The sequence below is a fragment of the Erythrolamprus reginae genome, chromosome 2, assembly GCF_031021105.1.
Source record: "Erythrolamprus reginae isolate rEryReg1 chromosome 2, rEryReg1.hap1, whole genome shotgun sequence".
NCBI classification, from domain to species: domain Eukaryota; kingdom Metazoa; phylum Chordata; class Lepidosauria; order Squamata; family Dipsadidae; genus Erythrolamprus; species Erythrolamprus reginae.
This window is the reverse complement of record NC_091951.1, coordinates 216,243,144-216,264,090: the sequence shown is the minus strand read 5'-3', so window position 1 is coordinate 216,264,090 and position 20,947 is coordinate 216,243,144. Positions and strand designations below refer to the sequence as shown.

Here is a 20,947-nt window from a genome sequence, read left to right as displayed (position 1 = left end):
CCGCCTTTCCCCTTCCCCTTCGGAGCCCGAGAGGGGGAAAGAGAAGCCGCCGCCTTTTCCCTTCCCCTTCGGAGCCCGAGAGGGGGAAAGAGAAGAATGGAGAGAGAGCCGCGCGTGTGTCGGTGTGTCGCGGCTCTCTCTCCATTCTTCTCTTTCCCCCTCTCGGGCTCCGAAGGGGAAGGGAAAAGGCGGCGGCTTAAGCCCTTCCCGTGCGCCCCTCCGGAGGATCCCCATCCCGGGCGGAGCAGCCTGAGAGAGCCGCGACACACGCGCGGCTCTCTCTCCATTCTTCTCTTTCCCCGGATCGCTTGCTTTCCCAGGCAGCCGGCTTGCTGGCCGGGGAAGCAAGCGATCCGGGGAAAGAGAAGAATGGAGAGAGAGCCGCGCGTGTGTCGGTGTGTTGCGGCTCTCTCAGGCTGCTCCGCCCAGGATGGGGATCCTCCAGAGGTTTTAAAAGATCGCAGCCGGGTTGGGGGCTCGGGGGTTGCTAGAAAGCTCCCCCAGGCGGGCTGCGATCTTTTCAAACAGGCGCACCGCCTCTCCGCTGACTCCTGGCGAACTTCCCGGCTTTAGGAGTTAGCGGAGAGGCGATGCGCATGTTTGAAAAGATCGCAGCCGGCCTGGGGGAGCTTTCTAGCGCTCGGGGGTTGCTAGAAAGCTCCCCCAGGCCGGCTGCGATCTTTTCAGACAGGCGCACCGCCTCTCCGCTGACTCCTGGCGAACTTCCCGGCTTTAGGAGTCAGCGGAGAGGCGGTGCGCATGTTTGAAAAGATCGCAGCCGGCCTGGGGGAGCTTTCTAGCAACCCCCGAGCCCGGGTTGGGGGTTCGGGGGGGTGCTGGAAATGTCGGGGGTGCACGGGCGGTTGCGCGCGCTCCCGATCTCCCTGCTAGGCCCCTCGGAATTAAAAAAAACAAAAGGCTTTGCCGGCGACAGTCCCCCTGCCACCGTTCGGATCCCCCCACCTCCAAGCAGAAGCCAAGGACCCCCAGAGTGGGGCGGCAGGGGAGGCGAACGCCTCTCCGCTTACCAAGTGCTGGGAAACGAGCCGAGAGGAGCCGGGCGCTGGCTTGCCTTCCTTCCTTCCAGCGTCTTCGGAAGCTGCCGAAAGCGTCAGGGGGGCGCGGCTCCTCTCGGCTCGTATCCCGGATGTGAGCTCAGGAATCGAACAAAAATGTCGCTCCCTTCCAAGCTCTTATCTCGAGTAGCTCATACGTAGAGCTGCTCGTATGTTGAGGTTCCACTGTACTCCCTAGATTTCTATACCTTTTCCAAACTGCACCCATTAAACTAAACAGGACCTTTTTCAAAAACTTACACAAAAAAATTCGCAAATTTATATGGACAAAAAAAAAGGCCAGGATAAAACTTAAAGACCTACAAGACCATAGGTCAAGGGGTGGATTTGGGTTACCAAACATGGAACTATACTACCATGCCTCAATTGTAAACCTACTGAAAGAATGGATAATACTTAAAAATTCTAGAATATTAACACTTGAAGGCTATGACCTTCAATCCGGGTGGCATAAGTTTCTGATGACAGACATAGATAAAATACCAACATATTTCAGATCACACTACATCCGAAAAACCTTAATTAACACCTGGCACTTCATTTAAAAAAACCATTACCTCTGCATCCCAAAATGGATTTCCCCAACAGAAGCCATTATATACCCGAATGCTTTAACCCCTGATAAAATTATAACATACGACCAACTACTAAACGAAAATAATGATCTAATCCCTAAGCAAAAACTCATGGAAAAAGGTATTAAAGTAGATTGGTTACACTACCTACAAATAAAATCAAAATATAATGAAGATAAGAACAAATCAGGCTTCCAAAAAAACAACCCCCTCGATAAGATAATTTTTGGTCCACAAAAAAAGCAAATATCAAATATATACAATATCCTCCTCCAACACGATACTGTTGAAAAAATAGTTAAAAGGAACTATGATAGCGTGGTCACAAAACTTTGGGTACACAATTTATTTAAACAAATGGGAAAAAATTTGGACTGCTAACTATAAACTAACGATGGCAACCTCATATAAGGAAAACCATTATAAAATGTTCTACAGATGGCACTCGCCACCTGCTAGACTTGCAAAAATGTATCCAAATCTATCACCATTATGTTGGAAGTGCAGAGAAAAACCAGGTACATATTACCACATCTGGTGGACATGTGAAACCACGCAAAAATATTGGGGGAAAATCAAAACTATGCTAGAACAAATTACTTCTCAGATCATCCATGCGAAACCCGAACTATTTTTACTAGGAATCATAAGACAAAATTTTAGTAAAGAAAACAGATATATTATAATCCACATTATTACAGCCGCACGGATTTTATATGCACAATTTTGGAAACAAGAAAAAAACCCAACTGCTCTATCACTCTTGATTAAAATAATGGAATGCGCAGAAATGTCCAAACTAACAATGGAACTGCAAAACAAGGATGAGACAGATTTCTACAAAGCTTGGGATAAATGGTACCTCTGGTTAAAAAAAAGGAATTATCTAAAAATTATTCATCAAGAAAAATATCCAACAAAAACAACTTGAAAAATTAGCAACCTACATCACAAATCATAACATCAAATTGAAGCAACAAACTGTAAACATCGATCGACACGGACTTCAATTTTACAAAGAAAATAAACCCCTAAAACACTTATACATATTGGCACTAAAAACTACATTCAAAACATATCGATAAAACCTTAGGGTAAAACACACCAACTACGAGCTCAAACTACAGGCCGCAAATCATGAAAGACCCAGCTCTAATGCTGGTTTTCGCTTCTTTATCCCCCCCTCCTTCTTTGCCCCTTTTTCCTATCCCCCTTCCTCCTATATCTACTTCCCTCCCTTCCCAACCCCCTAACCTTCTCTCACCCCCCAATTACTACATAAGTAGATTGTAAATGTTAAAATGTACAGTATGCATATCCCTTTTGTCTTTCTGTATCTTGTTTTTATTGTATATATTCAATAAATTTATTTTCAAAAAAAAAATAGACGTTTGTAAATCCTAAGAAACTCTGCAATTGTTTGTGTGGGGGGGGGGGGGGAGCTTGCTGATCAAGTACAGCCTTCACCTTGGCTGGGTCCACATTGTCCAGATCACATTTCCGGCAGACCTCTCAGACTTTGCCAATGTGTTTAGTGAGAAAGAAGCGGACTAATTGCCCCTGCACCAAACATATGATTATGCTATTGACTTGCTACCAAATGCCAAACTCTCGGGGGGATGCCTTTACTCAATGTCGGAGCCTGAGTTGCTGTGTTAAAAGACTTTTTGGACAAAAACCTGGCCAGGGGTTACATCCATCCTTCCTCACCACCTTTGTCCATGTCAGTGCTGTTTGTGAAAAAGAAAACTGTGGATTTGTGCTTATGCTGTGAGTATTGAAAGTTGAATGCCATTACAGTGCGCAAATGGTACCCTTTGCCTTTGATCCCTGAACTCATGGAGCATCTTCGATTGGCAACCATCTTCACCAAGATCAATCTGCAAGGTGCCTACAACCCGATATGCATCCAAAAGGGGAATGAGTGGAAGACCGTGTTCGGGATCTGGTATGGCCATTTCGAATATAGGGTTATGCCCTTTGGACTTACCAATGCTGTTTTCCAACATTTAATGAATGAAATCTTCTGAGACCTATTTGTCCAATTTCTGTTGGTTTACCTTGATGACATCCTGATTTACTCCCCCTCGTGCGCAAGTCATCTTCATAATTTACGACAATTCCTGAAATGTCTGATGCCAAGCTAGAGAAATGTCAGTTTCACCAGACCTCCATTGAGTTCCTGGGACATGTTATTTCTCCCCAAGGCACTATCATGGAACCCGGCAAACTTGAGGCCTTGCAAACGTGGCAACCCCCATGTTGGGTGAAAAATGTCCAGAGATTCCTGGGATTTGTGAACTATTACCGAACATTCACCCCAAGATTTGCCACCTTAACTGTGCCCCTCATCCAGTTCCTGACAAAGAGAATTAAGTTCCAATGGTGCGATGCCAAGCAGCAAGCATTCCTAATCCTGAAAAAAGCTTTCATGCAGCAACCCATCCTCAAGTATCCAGACCCTTGTCATCCCTTTGTGGTAGAGGCTGATGCCTCAGATGTTCAGACACATCACCTTGTTCCTGTGTGCTTATTATTCCAGGAAGCTAAACTCATCCCAGCGCCACTACACCATTTGGGAGAAGGAGATGTTAGCCATCAAGTCTGTGTTTGAGAACTGGAGACACCACCTTGAGGGAGTTTATTACCAAATAGAAGTGAAAACTGACCACAAAAACTTGGAGTTCCTACAAACCACCAGAAAACTGAATCAGCATCAGATGCATTGGTCTTTTTTCTTTGCCAGATTAAACTTCAGAGTCACCTACATCCCAAAATGGAACAACAAGCAAGCAGGTACCTTTTCCTGCAAACCTCCAAAGCAAGGAACCGTTGCTGCTTTGTATCATTCTGCCTTTCAAGTTGATCACAGCTGTGCATGATCCAGTAGATCTATGAGGACAGATTTGGGTAGCACAACGACAAGATGACTTCATAGAGCAATGGAAGTGAGAAATTAGCCCTGATTCACCTTGGACATTTTCCGAAGGCCTGATACATTTCAAAGACCTGTTGTATTTTCCAGCGGGCCCATTTTGTGGCCTAATCCAGAACCAGTGCCATGACAACCCTGCAGCCAGACATTTTGGTCTCTGTACCTAGTGTCTTGGATTTTCTAGTGGCCTAGACTTCACTATGATGTCCACTCCTATATGAACTCTTGTGTTCATTGTTGCCAAGCCAAGACAGCCACAGGAGCCCTTCCTGGACGGTTCCAACCTTTGCCGATGCCAGTAAAACCTTGGGGGGCTATTTCCATGGATTTCCTGACATGTTTACCTGTCTCTGCCGGTTTCACGGCCGTGCTTGTGGTGGTGAACATGCTGACCAAGATGGTACATTTCATTCCCTGTTGAAGAATATCAACAGCTAAGGTCACTGCCCAGCTATTCATTCAGCATATCTTCTGGCTACATGGTCTGCCTGACAGAGTGGTATCAAACTGAGAAACCCAATTCACTGCTAAGTTCTGGAAAGAACTCATGTCAGTTCTACAGTTCCAAGTCTGCTTGGCATCCACGCATCACTCAGAGACTGATAGGGGTACAGAGAAAATGACTGACATCCTGGAGTAGTACTTGCAGTGTGTTGTCCATGACCAATAGAAATATTGGGCAAAATACCTCTCCAGAGCTGAGTTCACTTTTAACAAATCCCAGCACACTTCCACTCAAACCACACCATTTTTTTGCCAATTACAGCTATCATCCCAGTTTCTTTCCATTCACGCTCCTGGACTTTCCAGTTCCCATTGCCAAAGACTACTTGTCTGAGCTCCTTCCATGAGATGGTCAAGCATTCTCTGAATAAAATTAAATAAGACTGCAAGAGATTTGCAGACCACTCCCAGGGGGAAACCCCACCATTGACTGTTGGAGATCGAATTTGGCTCTCAACCAAGTATTTGTCTTTGGAGAAACCATGTCACAAGTTTGATCAATGCTTCTTGGGACCTTTCCCTGTAGAAAAGGTCATCAATCCGGTGACCTATCATCTGACCTTGCCAAGCTCTCTTCATGTGCATCCTGTGTTTCATCGTTCATAGTGTTCCAGGCCCTTTGCACAAGGTAGATGTTCTTCTGCCCAAATTGGACATTGCCAGCATCCAAGATTCCTGATGGCTCAAAGACCGTTTCAATATCTGGTTGAGTGGACTGGGGGTGGGCCTGACAATTACATTTGAGTAGATGCTCAGGACATTGATGCCTCTGACCTGATCTTGATTTTCATATGCACTTTCCTTCCAAAGCACACCCCCTCCAAAAGACCCAGAGGAAGGGGCCTGCGGGGGGGGGGAATAGTGTTGTGAGTGCTCCTTGTCCACCTCTGGTAATGTTAGATATGGAGGAGGATGAGCCTGGCCCCTCTAGATACCCTGGGCCAGTGGGGTTGCCAACTGATGCAGAGAGTGAGAGTGAGGGGAAAATAGACCTGAATGAACCCGAGGAACCACCAGAGGTGTCAGATATGTCAATGGGGGTTTGGTCCAAGTCAGAGGATGAAGGAGACATTAGGATGAGCGACTCTTAGATGCTACATTCAGAAGGTTACAAAGCAGACAACAACACTTGTATGGTAAAAGGAAGTAATTGGTAGCTTTAACTCTATGGAGTTTGCTCACCACTCCCAGCAGGTATAAAAGAAAAGAATATTGGGAAATTCTGGGTGGAGTTTCAATTTCATGGATGTTGTGTTAGATCTGGGATTCTAGAAAAGGCCCCTCTAAAGACCTGATTTCTGCTTTGCAAAAGTTCCCTGCTAGAATCTGCATGCCTGTCAGAATGTGGTGAGCTGGTTTTTATACCCTATGATTCATTGCCTCTTTTATCTTGCTGGAATGCCGATAGCTCTGAAACTGGCACCTTTATTTATTTATTTGATTGTTTGTGTGTGTGCTTGTTTGTTTGTTTGTTTATTTGACTTCTAGGCCGCCCACTCCCAAAGGACTCAGAAGATTATCTGATAACTTTGCAGCAGAGAAAAATATTCCCTGAACTTTTAAAAGACTGAATCATGCTCATAAATGTTGCCTGACACTTGTACCTTCAGCATGTTCCTCAGCATTATGTCATAGGGCAGCCCGTTCTAAAAGAAAAGATCTCATGAGTTCAATCTAACCTCTCAAACTCACGAGACATATTTTTAAAGAACAGGCTATTCTGGATAACTCTGAGAAATGCAACGGAGGTACCGGTACAAGTGTCAGCTAGGATGATGCATCTCACGGTGGGATGGAATTTGGGGGTGGCAGGTCAGGTGGGGGAGAGCAGGCCACGAGATGCACATTCCACATGGGACTTGTAGCTCCATCATATTCCTGGTATTATGTCCACTGACCCACCTCTGGCTGTCGATTGAAGCATAGGGGTAAGAAATTTTTGAGGGCTGCCTGAGGAAGAGCTGACAGCCAAACTTCTAGCTGAGCTCAGTGGCAGAAGCAGCTGGGCGCACAGTTCCTTGTCCCCCTCTTTCTCACATCCCCTTCTCTCTCAGCAGTGAGGAGGAGAAAAGAGTGTGTATAAGACAAAGCACCAGAAAGACCCTTTTGGCTGAATGCAAGGAATCTTTCCCCTTTCATTCCAAGAGTTTCACAAACATTCATTTCTGGTGGAGTTCTGAAGAGAGAAAGATTTCTTGTATTCAGCATGTTTGGAAAAGACAAGGAAGTGCAGCTCAGCTTGGCTAGAGGTTTGGCTGTCAGCTCAGCTTTCTTATGCAGCCCGATAGAGTGTCTTCTACCCCTCCTGTTTCACTTGAGAGCTAGAGGTGGAGGAGAATCTGTACACAGCACCAAGGAATGGGTGACTGTTTCTGCAGGGCATTTGAATGCACCTCCCTCACCTGCATTCTCCACCTGAAGATTATGGGGAGGGAGGTGGCAGATGAAAAGGCCTGAGCCAGCATGCAAGGGAGGTGGTGATGGGAGGTGGAGCTGAAAGAGCAGCAACAGGGACATCTGCTTCTCAGGCCCTGTGCTACTGGGCTTGCAAACAGGAGCGCATTTCCAGCTAACATAGGCAGAGCCCAGATGAGTGCAGAGCTTGAGAAGCAGATGTCCCTGTCACAGCTCCTTCAGCTCCGCCACCTGCCGTCACCTTCCTCACTTGCTTGCTGGCTTGGGCCACCCTCCACCTCCCTCCTCCTATCCTTCAGACAGGGAATGCAGGTGAGGGAAGTGCATGTGAATGCCCTGCAAGAACAGCCACCTGACAGGGACATCTGCTTCTCAAGCCCTGCGCTCATCTGGGCTCTACCTATGTCAGTTTGAAATGTGCTCTGTTTGTGAGCCCACAAGTGCAGCAAGCCCTGCAGACATCTCTGTCACTGCCCCTTTAGCTCCACTTCCCACCATCACCTCCCTCACTTGCTGGACTGTCTTAGCTGCTCTGGGCTGCCTTCAGCTGCGTTTTGAAACGTTCTCCTGACTGTGATGAAGGGATCGATGCTCACCTCCTGTTCTTCACATGCAGGAGCGCATTTCAAACTGATGTAGGCAGAGCCCAGATGAGCTGAGCTAGTCCTGTAGGATGTGTGCACGCTCGCCTGTCGTTGTTTTCACTCTTGCGGCCAGGAGTCACTCTTTCTCCAGTGGGCACTCTTTTGGCCAGGAGAGTGAGAGGAAGAGGAAGTGAGAGGTGGGTACACACACACACCTTGTGGGACAATGGTAGCTCAGTTCATCTCGGCTCTGCCTATATCAGTTTGAAATGTGCTCCTGCCTGTGATAAAAGATTGATGCTCACCTCCTGTGCTTTGCAGGCAGGAGCATGTTTCAAACTGACGTAGGCAGAGCCCAGATGAGCTGAGCTAGTCCTGCGGGGTGTGTATGCACCTGCCTCTCACTTGCTCTTGCTGTCCTGGCCAACATAGTGTCCACCAGAGAAAGAGCAGCTCCTGGCATGCCCCCCCTTTCCCAGGAAAGTATTGGGGGGGGCTTATTTTCAGAGTGGGACTTATTTCAAGGAATGTCCCCTTCTTCGTGATCTAATCATGGAGGAATGAGCCGACCTGTCATGTATAACTGAGACCTGGCTGGGGTAGGAGGGGGATGTCCCCCTCTCAGAGATGTGCTCAGATGGATTTCAAGTATGGCATCAGTCGCGACCCCAGGGAAGGGGTGGAGGAGTGGCAATTCTAGCATGCAAGAGTCTTCTTCCTTGCTGCTCTGGAGATTGTTGGGTGTGAATCAATGTTCCCTCTAATTTTTTTTCAGTGTGGGCGGAAAAGTATAGTGTCTGAGCAGCACATTTTCATGTCTGAGCACAGAAGTCATCCAAGACAACTTGTTGCGTAATTATTTGGGGCTCGGTACTGGGGCAGAATAAGGTCCCTTCCCACTATGTTATTCTGTTATTTTATATTTCAATTAATATTATCCTCTTATAAATCCAGATAGACCATCATGTCTACTCCTTCTTATACATTCTTCTTAAAAGAAACAAAAACCCCTTATACAACTTTTTCCTAATTACCGTATATACTCGAGTATAAGCCAAGTTTTCCAGCCCCAAAAATGGGCTGGAAAACCCGACCTCAGCTTATACTCGAGTCACCACAAGAGGGCGCCAGATCACCACAAGAGGGCACCCCACCAGCAAGCTAAACGGGGAGGACTGGGACGGCATGAACTCTCTCCAGGATTTAGAAGCCTCCAGCCGGAGAGAGAAGCAGATTTGTTACAGAGATCCACTTGGTACGGCAGCAGGGGAAGGAGGAGAAGGAGGAGGAGGATAGCTCTTTCCTTTCCTCCTCCTCCCCCCCCCTGCGGCTGTGGGCTATTCTGGCTCTCCTCCGCCTCATTTCCCTGTTGCCGTCCCAAGTGGATCTCTTTAGCAAATCTGCTTCCCTGCACAACACAATGGACAATAAAGGGAGACGGAGGAGAGAGCCAGCAAGCTAAAGGGGGGGGGGGGCGGGACGGCATGAACTCTCTCCAGGCTTTAGAAGCCTCCAGCCAGAGAGAGAAGCAGATTTGTTACAGAGATCCACTTGGTACGGCAGCAGGGGAAGGAGGAGAAGGAGGAGGAGGGCAGCTCTTTCCTTTCCTCCTCCTCCGCGGCTGTGGGCTATTCTGGCTCTCCACTTCCTCCTTTCCCTGTTGCCATCCCAAGTGGATCTCTTTAGCAAATCTGCTTCCCTGCACAACACATGGGGCAATAAAGGGAGACGAGGAGGAGGGAGGATCAGGGGTGGGAGATCAAGCCAACGAGCCAGCCAGCAAGCTAAAGATGGGGGGGAACAGCATGAACTCTCTCCAGACTTCTAAAAACTCAAGTTTAAAGAGCCCTGGGTTAGGGTTAGAAATGCAAGAGTCTTCAAACCTGGAAAAATTAGGGCTTGTGGACTTCAACTCCTACCCCTGAAATAGCATGGCTGGTGCAGGAATTCTGGGAGTTGAACTCCACTAGTCTTAAAACTGTCAAGTTTAAAGACCCATGGGTTAGGGTTAAAAATGCAAGAGTCTTCAAACCTGGAAAAATTAGGGCTTGTGGACTTCAACTCCTACTCCTGAAGTAGCATGGCTGGTGCAGGAATTCTGGGAGTTGAAGTCCACTAGTCTTAAAACTGTCAAGTTTAAAGAGCCCTGGGTTAGGGTTAGAAATGCAAGAGTCTTCAAACCTGGAAAAATTAGGGCTTGTGGACTTCAACTCCTACTCCTGAAGTAGCATGGCTGGTGCAGGAATTCTGGGAGTTGAAGTCCACTAGTCTTAAAACTGTCAAGTTTAAAGACCCATGGGTTAGGGTTAAAAATGCAAGAGTCTTCAAACCTGGAAAGATTAAGGCTTGTGGACTTCAACTCCTACTCCTGAAGTAGCATGGCTGGTGCAGGAATTCTGGGAGTTGAAGTCCACTAGTCTTAAAACTGTCAAGTTTAAAGACCCATGGGTTAGGGTTAAAAATGCAAGAGTCTTCAAACCTGGAAAGATTAAGGCTTGTGGACTTCAACTCCTACTCCTGAAGTAGCATGGCTGGTGCAGGAATTCTGGGAGTTGAAGTCCACTAGTCTTAAAACTGTCAAGTTTAAAGAGCCTGGGTTAGGGTTAGAAATAGGTTTTAGCTTGGTTGCTGATTGAGCTACTTTTTTTACTTTTTAATTTATTGTTACTACCAGATTGCTTTCGTTTACCCTCTTTTAAATTTACAGAGCTAATTTTGGTTTTCTTTAAAATAAATATTCTAAAACATTTAATCTACTGATGTCTCAATTAATGTATTTTTATTGGTTTCCATTTTTATACGTTACCAGTAGCCACTGCATTTTCTCACCTCGGCTTATACTCGGGTCAATAAGTTTTCCCAGGTTTTTGTGGCAAAAACTGGTGCCTCGGCTTATGCTCGGGTCGGCTTATACTCAAGTATATACAGTAATAGGGAAAAAATCCCCTTCTTTTTTATTAAAAGAAATGAATAATAAAACCAAACCAAAATCTATTATTATTAAAACTAAAACAACCAGCAAAACCAAAAACACAACTATTAATAAATCCATGCTTTAAAATCTTCATTTCTTAAAATATTTTTCATAGTATTATAGTAATCTAATAATACTATGAAAATCTATCTGAACACCAATGCATCAATTAATATATTTTCATATTTACTTTTCTATAATTTCGTTCAATATTTCCAAGCTCAATTAATTTTCAGGCACTTAGCGTTTACTATTATTAACTTTCATCAATCTTTTACATTTCCAAGTATATTTTAAATTCATAATGCAAATTCATAAAATCATACAGTACATATCATAAACCCCTTATTTATCATATGTATCTTCCATTAATTTTACCTATGTAATTCTATATAGTTCTAAAATTCTAATCCAATTTTACGAATTAATACATCCTAATATTAAATAACACCTAAATATATCTTTTAGCATCATTCCATAGTCAATCCATATTTAATAATCAATCATCCCTCCTCAAATTTCTACCACTCTCCCATTTCTGGGTACCCTCCCTCTTTCCCTCTCTTTCCCTCTCTCTCCCCCTTTTCTCTCTCATTTCTTTCTCAATTCTCCCTCTTCCTCCCTTTTTCTCTCATTCCTTCCCCCTCTCACTTCCCCTCTCTTTTTCCATCCCTGCCTCCTCCCCCCTTGTGTGTGTATGTTTATACACTCTAACCATTTCCAAAAACAGGTGAGGGCTGGGGGTTTTTTCTCTCTTATTCTTTGGATGCTTTTTACCATATGCTTTAAATCAAGAGTCACTTCTCTCTCTCTTTTGTTTCTCTTTCTTCTCATTTTCTGCCTTTTTTCTCCCCTTTTTGCTCTAATTTCTCTCACTCTCTCCCTTTCATTTCTGTTTTTCTCTTCCCTCTCTTTTTCCTTCTCTCCCCTTCTCTCTCACATTTGTTTGTTCTATCCCTCCCTCATTCTTTCCATCATTTCCTCTGTCCCCCCCCTCTCTTTTCCCCTCTCATCTCTCTGCCTCCGTCTCTGTCTCTCTGGGAACCAGCCAGCAGCCTGCCCCACTTCTTCTAAGGTTATCCTCCATTTTCACACAGAACTTCCTGGTTTTACCCCTAGCCATGCATGATCGACTCCTCTCCTGTGCTCGGGGTTTCGCCTTCACATTTTAGGGTGTAGAAGAAGCTGCTGAGGGCCCCCCCAAGGCAGCCTGGGCTTTGCTGGGAGCTGACGTGGAAAGGGAGTCCAAGGTACAGGACCAACACTTGGGCTTGGGGCCAGGGATCCTGGGGGCCGGGCATCCCCTCGGCGCATCTTGGGAGTCCTGTGGGGGCGGAGCCCAGCCAGAGAGAGATTTCGCAGAAGCAAAAGACAGAAGTCTTTTGCTTCTGCGAAATCTATCTCTGGCCAGCCCACCCCCACCCCGCAGGACTCCCAAGATGTGCTGAGGGGACACCTTTCCTGGTTCTTCGCAGGAGCAAAATCTTGCATTCCAAGCAGCTGCCTCTGGGTGGCAGGAACAAGGGGAGCCAGCCCTGGCTGAGATGGTGATGGCAGCGGCGGTGGCAGCGGGCTCCTGGGGTGTGGACGTGACATTCCTGGCACTGATGCTCTTCGAGGGGAAGCCACCAGAGCTGCCTCAGCAGTTGCACCTTTTAACTTCTCTGCCGGGACCGGCTAACTCAGCAATGTGCCCACCTTGTCCCTGCCACCTGGAGGCCCCATGCAGCTGCCTGGAATGTGACTCTTTGCTGCTGGGTCTGGAGCAGGCCCAGGAAGTAGAAAGGCTTGCCATCTTCAAAAGCCCAACCAGGGAGGGGAACCAACTCCCGCAGACCGTCTTTGCAGCTCCCCGCTTAGGTTTCGCCTTTTCTGATAAAAAGCCTCCTTGCTGCAAAGCCGCCTCTGTTCACTTCACACACACACAAAACAATCTTCCCAGGTATGGCAAATGTTTCTTTTTCAGGTGAAAGAGGAACTGAGCTTTTTCCCCCCACCCTCCGGTTAAGGGCCAATGAATAAAGGGCTGCCGATGGGAGCGACCTGCAGTCGGTGGTGGAGGACACCTGGTTGGGTGAGGAATATCCAGAAGTAACACCCCCCCCCCTCCCGTATGGCACCAGTGGGTGAGAGCTGCTGGTGCCAAGGGGGGGGATAAAGATGGAATAAAGGAGACAGACGCCCAGTATGAGTGCCCACAGAGACTAATGTATGAGTGCCCACAGAGACTAATTGTGACCTGAAGAACTAGAGGGGGTGAGAATTATGGAATTAACTGCCTAGAATCATCATGGCTAATTAGACTGGGGATATTGTTTATTGTTTAATTCCTATTTTGTCATTACTGTCATCTCCCCCCCCCCTTCACCACTTTCACTTCCACCATTTTCCTATTTTCATCATCTTCTCATCCCCTCAACTATTATTAAGATCATGGAAGAACTGCGCCCCCTAGTGGCAAGACTATAGAAAAAACACAGCAGACTTTTAAGACTCTGAGACTATATGGAAGATCTATAGAGGATTTCGGACCTGGATTGGTTGATTGACCGAGGATTGATATCAATTAAGATCTGATTTTATATTTTATATTTTATTTTTTATATACTATTTTATTAACTTATTAACTTTTTATCTTATTAACTTACTTAGATTTATATTTATATCTTACATATTTGCAATATTTAATCTATTTTTAATTGATTGGGGGGGTTTAACTGATGTATAATTGGAGTGGGTGTAATGACATGTATGGGATGAATGATTGGTATGAGTGCGATGGCTGGAGTGGGTGGGGTTATGTCAGGGAAGGGGTGAATGGGAATAGTATGAATGAGATATTTGGGCCACCTGACGCCGGAGAGGCGGGAGGGGAAGGGGCACCGATCTCTGGGGTGGCAGAGGGTCGGAATATCCCTGTGTTGCTGGGGAGAGGCAGATATGGCGGGGGTCACAGAGCTAGCCGTTCCAGGGGAACGAGGGACCGTTGCTTAATAACGGTCCCTTGTTCTGGCTCTGTGAGCCCAATCTTGGGTACTGGTGATAAGTGTAACTCTGGCCCTGGACTCAGGTTGCTGCTGCTTAATGCCAGGTCGGTGGTAAATAAAGCTCTCCTCATCCGGGACCTGATCCTGGATGAGGAGGCCGACCTGGCTTGTATTACTGAAACCTGGCTGGGCCCGGAGGGAGGTGTTCCTCTCTCTGAAATTTGCCCAGCCGGGTTTCAGATATGGCATCAACCTCGACCCCAGGGAAGGGGGGGAGGAGTGGCTATTATAGCCAGGGAGAGCCTTTGCCTGCGTAGGCTCATTGCTCCAGAAATTGCGGGTTGCGAGTCTCTCTTGCTGAAGTTGGACTTAGGGGTCCAGGTGGGCTTATTTCTCACGTACCTGCCTCCCAGCTGCGTGTCAAAAGCCCTGCCTGTGCTACTCGAGGAGGTAGCCGGGTTGGCAGTGGAGTTCCCCGGACTCATTGTCCTGGGGGACTTCAACCTGCCGTCACTCGGCGAAACCTCTGGGTTGGCACAGGAGTTCATGGCCACCATGACAGCCATGGACCTGACTCAAGTAGTACAGGGTCCGACTCACGAGGGAGGGCACGCACCTGACATGGTATTCCTTTCCGAGCAATTGAGTAATGGTCTGAGACTAAGGGGCTTAGAAGCATTGCCTTTGTCATGGTCAGACCATTTCCTACTACGGCTTGACTTCCTGGCTACAATCCTTCCCCGCAGGGAGGCGGAACCAATGAAGATGTTCCGCCCCAGATGCCTGATGGACCCAGAGGGCTTTCAGATGGAGCTTGGGGTTATTCCAGAGGCACTCATCCACAGTTCGGCGGAGTCCCTTGCGGAGGCCTGGAATATGGCTGCTGCGGAGGCTCTTGACCGGATTGCGCTGCAGCGACCTCTCCGTGGCGCTAGACCCCGTAGAGCCCCATGGTTCAACGAGGAGCTCCGGGAGTTGAAACGCCAAAAGAGACGTCTAGAGAAGCGATGGAGGAAGAGTAGGTCTGAATCTGATCGAACACTTGTAAGAGCTTTTATTAAGACTTACAAAGTGGCGCTCAAGGCAGCAAGATGCGCGTACCATGCCGCCTTGATTGCATCAGCGGAATCCCGCCCGGACGCTCTGTTTAGGGTGACCCACCACCTTCTTAACCAGGGGGGAGTTGGGGAGCCCTTGCAGAGTAGTGCCGAGGAGTTTAACACATTTTTCGCTGATAAAGTCGCTCAGATCCGGACCGACCTCGACTCCAATTGTAAAACAGAGTCGACTGACAACGAGTCAGTCGAGGTGACTGGGGCACGTACTTGTCCACCTGTCTGGGAAGAGTTTGATCTGGTGACACCTGATGAAGTGGACAAGGCCATTGGAGCTGTGAGTTCCGCCACCTGTCTACTGGATCCGTGTCCCTCCTGGTTGGTCTCGGCCAGCAGGGAGGTGACACGGAGCTGGGCCCAGGAGATTACCAACGCTTCCTTGGGGAGGGGAGTTTTTCCATCACTCTATAAAGAAGCGCTCGTGCGCCCCCTCCTCAAGAAGCCCTCCCTGGACCCAGCCGTACTTAACAACTATCGTCCAGTCTCCAACCTTCCCTTTATGGGGAAGGTTGTCGAGAAGGTGGTGGCACTCCAGCTCCAACGGCCCTTGGAAGAAGCTGATTATCTAGGTCCCCGGCAGTCGGGTTTCAGGCCCGGTTACAGCACGGAAACCGCTTTGGTCGCATTGATGGATGATCTCTGGCGGGCCCGGGACAGGGGTTTATCCTCTGTCCTGGTGCTCCTCGATCTCTCAGCGGCTTTCGATACCATCGACCATGGTATCCTTCTGCACCGGTTGGAGGGGCTGGGGGTGGGAGGCATTGTTCTTCAGTGGTTCTCCTCCTACCTCTCTGGCCGGTCGCAGTTGGTGTTAGTGGGGGGTCAGAGGTCGGCTCCGAGGTCTCTCCCTTGTGGGGTGCCTCAGGGGTCGGTCCTCTCCCCCTTGCTATTTAACATCTACATGAAACCGCTGGGTGAGATCATCCAAGGACATGGGGTGAGGTATCATCAATATGCCGATGATACCCAGCTTTACATCTCCACCCCATGTCTAGTCAAAGAAGCGGTGGAAGTGATGTGCCAGTGCCTGGAGGCTGTTGGGACCTGGATGGGTGTCAACAGACTCAAGCTCAACCCGGATAAGACGGAGTGGCTGTGGGTTTTGCCTCCCAAGGACAATTCCATCTGTCGTCCATTACCCTGAGGGGGGATTATTGACCCCCTCAGAGAGGGTCCGCAACTTGGGCATCCTCCTCGATCCACAGCTCACATTAGAAAACCACCTCTCAGCTGTGGCGAGGGGGGCGTTTGCCCAGGTTCGCCTGGTGCACCAGTTGCGGCCCTATCTGGACCGGGATTCATTGCTCACAGTCACTCACGCCCTCATCACCTCGAGATTCGACTACTGTAACGCTCTCTACATGGGGCTACCTTTGAAAAGTGTTCGGAAACTTCAGATCGTGTAGAATGGAGCTGCGAGAGCAGTCATGGGCTTACCTAGGTATGCCCATGTTTCACCATCACTCCGCAGTCTGCATTGGCTGCCTATCAATTTCCGGTCACAATTCAAAGTGTTGGTTATGACCTTTAAAGCCCTTCATGGCATCGGACCAGAATATCTCCGAGACCGCCTCCTGCCGCACGAATCCCAGCGACCTATTAGGTCCCACAGAATGGGCCTTCTCCGGGTCCCGTCAACTAAACAATGTCGGTTGGCGGGCCCCAGGGGAAGAGCCTTCTCTGTGGCGGCCCCGGCTCTCTGGAACCAACTCCCCCCGGAGATTAGAACTGCCCCTACACTCCCTGCCTTCCGTAAAGTTCTTAAAACCCACCTTTGTCGTCAGGCATGGGGGAAGTGAAACACCTCCCCTGGCCACGTACAATTTATGTATGGTATGTTTGTGTGTGTGCTTGTTAATATAGTGGGGTTCTTTTTTTAAACTATTTTAAATACTTAAATTTATTGAATCTATTTGGATTTGTACGATTGTTTATATTTTTGTTGTGAGCCGCCCCGAGTTCGCGGAGAGGGGCGGCATACAAATCTAAATAATAAATAAATAAATAAATAAGCATGCTCTTGTTGCTTGGTGAGCTGGGACTGGTTCTCAACTGCCCCGCATGCCCCTTGACAAGGACCCTTTGAGGGGGAAGGGCTGAAGCTGTTGGGGGGAGGGAGCGTGTTTAAAGGGGTTGCCTGGAGAGAAGGAAGTGGCGCCTCTGATGGGTGGGGAAAAAAGGGAGCGGAGGGGTGGGGCTGGGCATGGCAACCTGGGAAACTTTGGGACCCACCTGTGGTTCTCTGCACCGGCTCTTGACTGTATGGCTTCAGAAAACACTGCGCTGCCGGTTCCTGATGGAATATTGGTGTGAGTCCCTCCTCCTGAGGTTGGACTCATGGGTTCAGTTAGGTCTATTGCTGATGGTACCTGGCTCCCAGCTGTGTTCAATGGCCTTGCTTGTGCTGCTAGAAGTGGTAACCGGACTGGTGGTGGAGTTCCCCAGGCCCATGGTGCTGGGGGTCTTTAACTTGGCATTGCTTGGTGAATCCTCTGATGCAGCTCAGGAGTTCATGGCTATCATGACAACTATGGACCTGATCCAAGTAGTTCAGGGTCCGATTCATGGGGGGGGGTGTCACATGGTTGACCTAAAGTTTTTCTTGGGGCAGTGGAGAGATGATTTGAGATTAGGCATAGTAGTTACTTCCTTGTCATGGTCAGATCGTTTCCTGCTGAAGTTAGACTTCAAGGTACTATTCCTCCATCAAAGGGAGGCGGAATCGATTAAGTGGTTCCACTCCAGATGCCTAATAGACCCAGAGGGGTTCCAGAAGGAGCTAGGGGAGATACCCAAATCCCTTGTCTATGGTCTATCTGAGTCCCTAGTAGTTGCCTGGAATAGGGTGGTATCTGGGGCATTGGATTGCACCTTTGTGATCTATCTGTGCCAGTGGATCCAGGCAAGCTCCCTGGTTCACCAATGAGCTCCGGGAGCTAAATGCCAAAAGAGACATGTAGAGCAATGCTGGAGGACCAGTAACTTCGAATCTGACTGAACACTACTAACAACCTTTATTAGGTCTTATTTAGTGGCAATATGGGTGGCAAAATGTTCACATTTTTTCTCATTTATTGCATCTGCTGACTTGCACCCAGACACCCTTTTTAGGGTGATTTGCTCTCTCCTTTAGGTAGAGGGAGTGGAGGAACATTTGCACAGCAAAGCTGTGGAATTTACACAGTTTCTGTCAGATAAAGTTTCCCAGATTCGGACGGACCTGGACTCTGATTGGGTAATGCAGGCAGTGATGGCAGGGGCAGATCTTAGTCCTAGGTGTGGGATGAATTTGAGCCCAGAACTCCAAAGGAAGTGGACAAAGTTATGGGAGCGATGAGTTCCTCCATCAGTTTGTTGGACCTGTGCCCCTCCTGGCTGGTTTTGTCCAGGAGGGAGGTGTCACGAGGTTGGCTCCAGGTTTTGGTCAATGCCTCCTTGAGGGAGGGGTTTGTCCCACAACCATTAAAGGTGGCAGTTGTGAGGCCCCTCCTCAAAAAGCCTTCCCTGGATCCAGCAAAACTAAAGAACATTTGTTGGGAAGGGAAGGTTGTTGATAATAGGTTGTTGATATCTGGTCCATAGTAGGCTGTTGTAGTAGATTGTTGATATCTAGTTTGACATTCCAGAGCTCCTCTCCCCCTCCATGGGGGAGAGCCTTCTCTGTGGCTGCTCTGACTCTCTGGAACCAGTTACCTCCTGAGATCCAGACTACCCCCACCCTACTGGCCTTCCAGAAAGTGGCTTTTCCGGCAGGCCTGGGGCCTTTAATCTGATTATGGTAACCATCAAGATCTGGCCATAAATGGTATGCATGGTTTTCACTGTTTTATTTTAATTGTTTTTGAATTGTTTTATAGGTTTTTAGTATATTTGGATGTTATATCTTTGGTTGGAAGCCACCCAGAGTGCCTAGATAGATAGATAGATAGATAGATAGATAGATAGATAGATAGATAGATAGATAGATAGATAGATAGAGATAGGTCGGTAGGTAGGTCGGTAGGTAGGTAGGCAGGCAGGCAGGCAGGCAGATAGATAGATAGATAAATCCATCCATTTCAAAGTTGACAGTTTCATTATGACTATGTGGGTAAGAATACAATGTTCACGGGGGATGCGTTCCGAGACCACCCGCGAAAGTCAAATTTCCGCGAAGTAGAGATACGGAAGTAAATATAACATTTTTGGTTATGAACAGTATCACAAGTCATCTCTTAACATTTTAAACCCCTAAATTACCATTTCCCATTCCCTTAACAACCATTTACTCACCATTATTACTGGTACTCACCATTGAATAAGACAGTGATCCTGATAATTATAAACATAATTATTTATTAACAATAATTTTTTTTTGTTATTTATTTGCAAAAATTATTAGTTTGGCAATGACGTATGACATCATTGGGCGGGAAAAACCATGGTATAGAAAAAAACCCCGCAAAGTATTTTTTAATTAATATTTTTTGAAAAACTGTGGTATAGACTATTCGCGAAGTTTGCACCCACGAAAATTGAGGGAACACTGTACATAATTATATAGGTTAAATAGAAAAAAATCAAAAAAAGTGTATTGTGAAAATACGTACAGTGGTACCTCATCATCCGAACTTAATTGGTTCCAGGAGAAGGTTCGTAAGGTTAAAAGTTCATAAGATGAAACAATGTTTCCCATAGGAATCAATGTAAAAGCAAATAATGCATGCAAATCCTTCAGGAAAATCCCAAACTTTAGAAGGGAGGCGAACAGAGGGCAGGGAGGAGCAGCTAAAGGGGGCGGGTGGAAGAAGCAAGGCTAGGCTAAAGGGTGAGTGGGAAGGAAGAAAGGCAAGGGGGGCACCCCTCCCTTTTCTTTCTTCAAAAGACACCGTTTCAGTGCCTTTGCAAGCATGCAAAATCTTTATTCCTCCAAGCTGCCCCTCCCTTTTCTTTCTTAAAAAGACACCGTTTCAGTGCCTTTGCAAGCATGCAAAATCTTTACCCCTCCAAGCTGCCCCTCCCTTTTCTTTCTTAAAAAGACACCGTTTCAGTGCCTTTGCAAGCATGCAAAAACTTTACTCCTCCAAGCTGCCCCTCCCTTTTCTTTCTTAAAAAGATACCGTTTCAGTGCCTTTGCAAGCATGCAAAATCTTTACTCCTCCAAGCTGCCTCTCCCTTTTCTTTCTTCAAAAAAGGATTCGTAAGGTGAAAATAGTTCGGAAGAAGAGGCAAAAAAATCTTAAACACCGGGTTCGTATCTTGAAAAGTTCGTTAGAAGAGGCGTTCGTAAGATGAGGTACCACTGTATTTAGTTAAATATCTCCTTTGTCTTATTAATATTGTGATTGGTCACATGATCAACCAGACATTTAGATTAGATTTTGCATTTTTATCCACCTGTTCAGTCATTATTATTACTTTAAAACATGACAAGTTGCTAATAAGAAAAGGTGATGGACAGTATAAAAATCAATATAGATGAATGTTGGATTTTAATTCTTCTGTTATTTTTATTTTTAATAGTGTTATCTTGCTAAAAATCTTATCTTTCATGTTTTATATATTCAGGATCATGCAGATATTGAATGGAAATTTGCTCGTACAAAGCTATGGATGAGTTACTTTGAAGAAGGAGGAACTTTGCCCACCCCTTTCAATGTTATACCAAGTCCAAAATCTCTATGGTATTTGCTAAGATGGCTGTGGAGACGACTATGCAGACAAAACATTAAAACAAAAAACAAAAGCTTTGGAACCATTGGGGTAAGCAAAATTACCCATTTTCTTTCTTATCCTTATGAGA

At 46.9% G+C, this 20,947-nt stretch overlaps 1 protein-coding gene across 2 annotated transcripts in view; it reads left to right on the top strand.

Annotated features, from left to right (window-relative positions):
* The window catches only part of TRPC4 (transient receptor potential cation channel subfamily C member 4), a 282,463-nt gene that overhangs the window by 114,871 nt on the left and 146,645 nt on the right, over positions 1-20,947 (top strand). For both annotated transcript variants that reach the window (XM_070741813.1, XM_070741812.1), the window contains exon 8: positions 20,713-20,907. In XM_070741813.1, the coding sequence (XP_070597914.1) occupies positions 20,713-20,907 (195 nt within the window). The remainder of the gene's footprint in view (positions 1-20,712; positions 20,908-20,947) is intronic.